The following is a 7,211-nucleotide window of genomic DNA, read 5'->3' on the forward strand; positions in this document are numbered from 1 at the left end:
AATCAACTGTTATTAATAAGACTTCTGGTCAACAGTAAGTTTTTACTAATTAAGTATTTGGGGTGTCAAGAGTTACAGTGGATTTTAGACTGTGCAAGATTGATGCCCCCCAAACCCACACTGTTCAAGGGTCATTGTATAAGGTAAGATTATATAGCTATTTATTTTTAGTTAAAAAATCAGTTGGCATAAATAGATACAGTATCTTTAACATTCTAGAATTGGGTGGTAAGTTCACATTCTGGATCAAGTGTTAATTTTACTGTGTTTTATTTCAATATAAACTATATTCTTTTGTATGTATCAGATGTTACATCGCAAGAATGTAATTTTTAAGAATTAAAGCAACAAAAGAACAATTAGTTTAGAAGTTTGGTCCTTACATTTAAAAAGATAAGTAAATACAAGAAAACTAAGCGTTACATGCCAGCAGTACATATTTATTATTCATGAATGGTCGAAAGACTTACAAGGCCTGTTATTATGAGTATAACCACATATATGAAACATCACTTAGCAACATGGAATGAAAAGGACAGGTATATATTTATATTAAAAAAATACACGTTTGCATTCAATGTTTGCCTACAAAAAAAATACATGTACACACACTCTTTCAAGTGCTCCCCATAAACTGCTATAAAAGCAGGAGACATCAAGCTGTAGAAGTTCTAATATACATAACATGTTGAAATATCTCAAGCATAAAAACTGTACGTAACTTGCAAAAATAAAGTTCCTTTCTTCAAACATTTTGATCTGAGCTCAAGCAAAGCAAATAATGAACACCAATGATTTTTATACTATTCCACACAATTTAAAATAATCAACATGAAAAGGTCAACAGCTTCAAAAATCCTGAAAATATGGAGGTTATGAGAATGAACAATGCATTTCATATGAAAAGTATACAGCAGATCTGCTTCATCCTGGCTCTCAAATATTTAAGGATAATTTACTATACTCAAACTCCAAGTTTAGCCAGAACAAACAAAATGATAAAAAGAAAAATTACTGCAAACAGGGCATCATTGCCCTTTAGTTTCTTTAGACAATTTCACTAGTGCAAGAGCATCATTTACCTGAAAGATCCTAAGAGTCACAATTATAGTACTCATACAAAACTATTTCCTTTGTTCTTTAAAAAGTGCCACATACTATGCTTTTCATTTAAAAAAAGAAAAAAACAAACAAAACCAACACAAATAAACTAATGAAAGACTGTTTGTCTCCATCTCTTATCGATGAGGAAGGGCCAAAGTGATTCTTTGATTCCAATTCGAAATGGTGTTCGCTGGCCAATGCCCAAGGTCTCTAATTTGGAGCAGTCAAGCTGAGCATTTCTTGGACGTTGTGCTCCTAGGACAGGGCTGTCAGTAATCTTTAAAGAAAGATAAACACCAAAAAAAATCAAAAGTAAGTGAAGGACTATATTCTGAGGGTTTTTTCCTCCCCGCACCCGGCGCACACGCACGCACGCACGCACGCGCGCGCGCACACACACACGCACACACGCGCGCGCACACACACACGCACGCGCGCACACACACACGCGCGCGCACACACACACACACACGCACACGCACACACACACACTTTTTAAACAGAGATCTCCCTCCATTGTCCAGGCTGGTCTCAAACTCCTGGGCTCAAGGGATCCTCCTGCCTCAGCCTCCTAAACTGCTGGAATTACAGGCATGAACCTTTGCAGCTGGCCATTTTGAAGTTTTACATTTGCTACTTATTTTTGCTCTTATTGTAAGAAATCTGAGTTGATCATTCCTAGAAAAATAAACCAAATGCCTGTCACAATCGAGACAATAATACATTTTCTACTCATGATCTTCCCTACAGATGATAATTTAGAGAAAAATAGCACTATGAACGGCCAGTAAGTATACAAGCAAAGTTCACTTTGATTAGTACTGAGAAATAAAGTTATCTAACACATCAATAATATATACTATAGCGATGGAGCTAACGGTTTTTAAAACCACATACTTACAGGTCTTAAGTGACTGCTGGGGAGGTTGAAGGCATCTGCAATTGCACATGCCATTTCATACTTAGTCATCTGTTCATTGCCAGACCAGTGAAAGGTTCCCTTAATTGATGGATCCTAAGAACAATGACGCAATAAATTCAGTAGTTTCAACTTTTTAAGTTGAGAAGAATAATGGGTTTGACAAAAAAGCTTATTTAAAATAAGGTCCAGGAAGTAAAATGCAGCCTTCTTTTTCTGGAAGGCTCCCCTCAAGATATCTAAAATCAAATTCCCACCAATGCTCTCAGCAAAACACAAAAGAGCAATTTCTAGAATTTAAACCTTAAGAATTTTTAAAATAAAAAAAAGCTCCAATTTTACTTAGTGGGGATATCAAAAATTAGAGGTGAAAACACAGTCCAAGTTAATGAGTATTTTTAGTTATCCTAAGCTAAAACAAAAACTTAACAGAACCACTTTTCAAGATGAGCTAATTAAACTTTCTTAAATATTGTGGTGGTATAAAAATCATAATTCTCATCCATTAAAAAAAACTGTGGTTATACTATTATTAATATTATAAACTAAATCAGTCTAACCTTTCTTTGTATGGATATATTTAACACCAACTTTTTCAAATGTGCTGGGATTACAGGTGTGAGCCACCATGCCCAGCCCCACAAACAGTACCTTCTTAAAAGATATTAGGTTATTAAAGTTTTCCACCACTTTTCAATAAAAGAAATGATGGGGTCTATAGTACATAAGAAATACATTAAAACAGAAGAGCATAGTATTTTTATTCTTCATGAATATAGTGTACTATAGGTAAACTACTTTTGTTTGGTTTACTGGTTTTAAAAAAACACTTTTAGTTTTCACTCATTAACACTCCATATGTAGCTATAAAGTTCAAGCACGGAAAAGACAAACTGGACCTTCACTAAAATAGGACTCGGGAGTCTTTCTCACCAGCATTCTTTTCTCTGCTAGCTGCCGGCACACAGTGGCCACATCTTTGACATGTGTGGGGAACCTCTGCTGCCAGTGATCCATGTTTGCTGACTTGTTGCTGAACTGCACTTTATCAAACATAACAGTCACAGCACTTTCTTCAAGCTTTTCAACTTCCCCATATAGAATAGGAATCCTCAAAACAGCAGCTCCTAGAGAAGAATAAAAGCAAATATTTTAAAGCTGACTGTTCTTAAATTTTGATGTAAGATACAAGTGTGTGGATTCAAATAATACCAAAGTAGAAATCTTGCCTTTTAATTAAAATATACCAAAACAACACAGTTCACTTGTGATAATGCAATGATAAAAATAATCAAGGCCAGGGGCAGTGGCTCATGCCTATAATGCTGCAATTTGGGAGGCCAAGGCAGAAGGATCACTTGAGGCCAGGAGTTCAAGATCAGCCCGGGCATCATAGCAAAACTCCATCTCTACAAAAAATTGAAAAGAAAATTAGCTGGCCATGGTGGCACATGCCTGTAGTTTCAGCTACCTGGGAGGCTGAGTGAGACAAGAGGATCTCTTGAGTTCAGAAGTTCCAGGCTGCAATGAGCTATAATTGCAACAGTCAAAGGCTGAGTGTGGTAGGGCTCATGCCTGTAATTCCAGCCCTTGGGAGGCCAAGGAAGGAGGACTACTTGAGCCCAGGAGTTCAAGACCAGCCTGGGTAACATAGTGAGACCTCCTCTCTACAAAATGTAAAAAAATTAGCCGTTCACGGTGGGAGGATTGCTTAAGGTCAGGAGGTCAAGGCTATAGTGAGCTGTGTTTACCCTACTGCACGCCAGCCCAGGCAACTGAGACCCTGTTTAAAAAAACAAAATTCAAAACCACATTTGTTAAGTATCTTCTGTCATTTAGACTAGTTTTATATATATATAAATCCTGTATTATCATCATCATTAAAAATAAAACCTATCATGACAAACACAACAAATAGTCTTTGACTGGATGCTAGATTAAAAATTAAAAGCAATAAAGGACAGTTTTGGGATAAATGAGAAAATTCCTAAATAGATTTGTATTTGATTATAGTATCATATTAATGTTCAGTTTCCAATGTGTGATAACTGCATTGTAATTATGTAAAGAACATTCTTGTTGTTAGAATATATAAGGTGAAGTATTTGGAGATGAAATACAACTAATTATCAATGGGTCTGGCAAAAACATACGTATAAAACAAACGAGGCAAAACATTAACAATTTGTGAATCTATGTGAAGGGTGTATGAGTGTTCACATTAGTTTTACAACCACTCATTATTATTTAGATTTTATAATGGTCCCTGCTGATGGGATAGTTAACACTTTAACTGCAAGTCAAGCATTTTCTTTTAAATTATATGACAAGAGAACACAGATATTGCTATGGGTTAAATGTTTTTGTCCTCTCCAAAAATTCATGTGGAAAAGGTGGGGCCTTTTGGGAAGTATTTAGGCGGTCATTGGGGCTCTGCTCTCATGAATAGATTCATACCATTATAAAAGGACTTGAAGGAAGGAGTGCATCCCTTTCTGCTCTTCTGCCATGTAAGAATACAGCATTCCTTCCTTTCAGAGGACCAGAAAGAAGACCCTCACCTGATCTTGGACTTCTCAGCCTCTAGAAATGTGTGAAACAAATTTTTGTTCTTTATAAATTACTGAGTTGTTGATATTGTTGTAGGAGCACAAAATGAACTAAAACAAAGGTATTCAAGGAGATTTCAATAGAATAATCTGTAATGCAAGAAGACTTTTTAAAAAACTAAATGTCCATTAGTAAGGTATTCTATACTAAGGCTGCTTCTCAAGGCCATAGTACAGTCTAAGGCAGCAGTTTTAGTACAGGGGATCATTAAATTAAGTACTATGAAGTCACTGATAGGAGTAAGATACCCCAGAGCGGGCTCCACTTTTACTGAAATGCAAAGATGCTGGGGGGGAAAAAAAAACAGGTTATGAAACAACATGCATACATTTTTTGACAACATACAAAAATGCTTCCACTCTTAACCACATTTGGTGTTTATCTCTCTGAGGCAGCATTTATGAAAACTTTGGTTCTTAATCATTTTAAATTTTTTCTAAGGAGTGTATACTTTTTACATATGGAGATGTGTATTATACATAAACTCACATATAAGAAAAAAGACACTATACATATAACAGAATCTTGATACATATACATATAACAGGACACATAGAACATACATATAACAGAATACATATAACAAACATATAACAGAATATCTCACTCTAAGAGAAATTATATTGCCCTTTTTTTTGAAAACAAGTTATAAAAGCTTACATTATCTGACTTGTTTTCTATGTGTAAAGAAGAGTATGTAAACACTGATAGTGGAAACTGTCTTAAAGGATTCACAAAGTAGTTATCTCTTAGAATGTTTTATTCTTTTCGTTATATTCTAATTTTTCTTTAATGATTCGTATTCATTGACTAACATTTTAAATTTAAAAACATTTATATGTATATGTATAAATGATTTTTGAAGTCCTCAAAAATAATCAGAGGCTGAAGAGATTACGTCTTACCTAGATTGTTCTCCAGGACAGCCTTTTCTCCATCTAATTTTGTTTTGCCATACAAATTTAGTGGAGCTGGTATGTCTTCCTCTCTGTAAGGTGGATTTGTTCCATCAAATACATAATCTGAGCTAATGTAGATGAGAAATGCTCCAACAGCAGCTATAAAAAAAAAAAGAAGACAAATCTATTAAATTTTTAAATTACATTATTCTTTCATGGAATTCAGAATGGTTTTTCACAACATATAAAAATAAATAACCATCTACAAAACTTTAATCTTTAAAAACTCAGCAATCACTTAATATTTTATGAAAATTTTATAAAGTCATCATTACCTGCTTCCTTTGCTAAATTCCCAGAAGCATCCACATTAAGTTGTGAGGCAGCATCTGGCTGATTTTCTACAACATCTGGTCTTCTCTCTGCTGCACAGTGTACTATAACATGGGGCTGGAAGTTAAGCATTGACGTATTTTTAGCTCAAAATAAAATAAAAGAGGAATTACAACCTTCTTAGACTAAGTTAATTCAGAGAAAAATGTGCATTAAATCAACATTCCTTCAACTAAGAATAAATCATTGTAATTTCTAATGTAGTTTTGTCATGCTGCTTCTTTTCTCTGCAAGGTTCAAACTTAAAATATTTATAGCGACTGAAAAGAGTAATTTCATAATATGTAGACAAAAACCAGAAAAAAAACCTGTCAACAACTGTATTTCTATTCTGGTGTGATGGCTCATGCATGTAATCCCAACATTTTGAGGGGCTGACGTGGGAGACTGCTTGAGGCAGTCTGGAACTCCTGTTCCAGATTAAGACTGGGCAACACAATGGTACCCTATCTCTACAAAAAAATTAATACATTAACCAGGCATGGTGGCATGAGCCTATAGTTTTAACTGTTGTGGAGGCTGAGGCAGGAGGATCACTTGAGCCCAGGAGTTCAAGGCTACAGTGGGCTGTGATCCATCTACCGTATTCCAGCCCAGGGGACAGAGTGAGACCCTGTCTGAAAAGTTAAAAACCATGTTTCTAGGCTGGGTGTGGTGGCTCACACCTGTAATCCCAGGACTTTGGGAGGCCAAGATGGGTGGATCACTTGAAGTCAGGACTTGGCGACCAGCCTAGCCAACATGGTGAAACCTGATCTCTACTAAAAATACAACAATTAGTCAGGCGTGGTGGCGCATGTCTATAGTCTCAGGTACTCCAGAGGCTGAGGCAGGAGAATTGCTTGAACCAGGGAGGCAGAGACTGCAGTGAGCTGAGATTGTACCACGTATCACTGCACTCCAGCCTAGGCAACAGCAAGACTACGCCTCAAAAAAACAAAAACAAAACAAAAGTGTTCCTATATCAAAACAAATTTTATCCCCCAATTTGGATAGGAGGAAAGAGCTATCATTTATACAATTAACATGATTTAAATATCTGATAAATCCATGTCAAAGAGAGAACAGTATCAGTGATACCAATAACCTATCTGAGCCTGCTTTCTCAGCTCTAAAATGAAAATACTATTTTGCAGTGTTGTAAGGTTTAGAATAACATTTGAAAACCATTTGCAGAGAAAGTATTACTTAGAAGGCACTCGATAAACATAAGCTTTTTATAAAATGCTTCTTATTTTTCTTTGTCAACATGTCAAAATTTTTTTTTTTTTTTTTTTTTTTTTTGA

The 7,211-nt window shown here is 35.5% G+C and overlaps 1 protein-coding gene across 2 annotated transcripts in view; it reads right to left on the reverse strand.

Moving 5' to 3' along the window:
• Positions 1–253: 253 nt before the first annotated feature.
• MAT2B (methionine adenosyltransferase 2B) overlaps positions 254–7,211 on the reverse strand; it is a 16,083-nt gene continuing 9,125 nt past the window's right edge. The window contains exons 3-7 of one of the 2 annotated variants that reach the window (XM_032252707.1): positions 5,868–5,982; positions 5,539–5,691; positions 2,957–3,150; positions 2,006–2,119; positions 254–1,381 (exon numbers count right to left, since the gene is read on the reverse strand). In XM_032252707.1, coding sequence (XP_032108598.1) covers positions 1,211–1,381; positions 2,006–2,119; positions 2,957–3,150; positions 5,539–5,691; positions 5,868–5,982 — 747 coding nt within the window. In that variant the 3' untranslated portion in view covers positions 254–1,210. The remainder of the gene's footprint in view (positions 1,382–2,005; positions 2,120–2,956; positions 3,151–5,538; positions 5,692–5,867; positions 5,983–7,211) is intronic. The other variant, XM_032252708.1, reaches the window with a different exon arrangement.

This window comes from Sapajus apella, unplaced genomic scaffold (assembly GCF_009761245.1).
Source record: "Sapajus apella isolate SASKATOON/1434 unplaced genomic scaffold, GSC_monkey_1.0 scaffold79, whole genome shotgun sequence".
NCBI classification, from domain to species: Eukaryota; Metazoa; Chordata; class Mammalia; order Primates; family Cebidae; genus Sapajus; species Sapajus apella.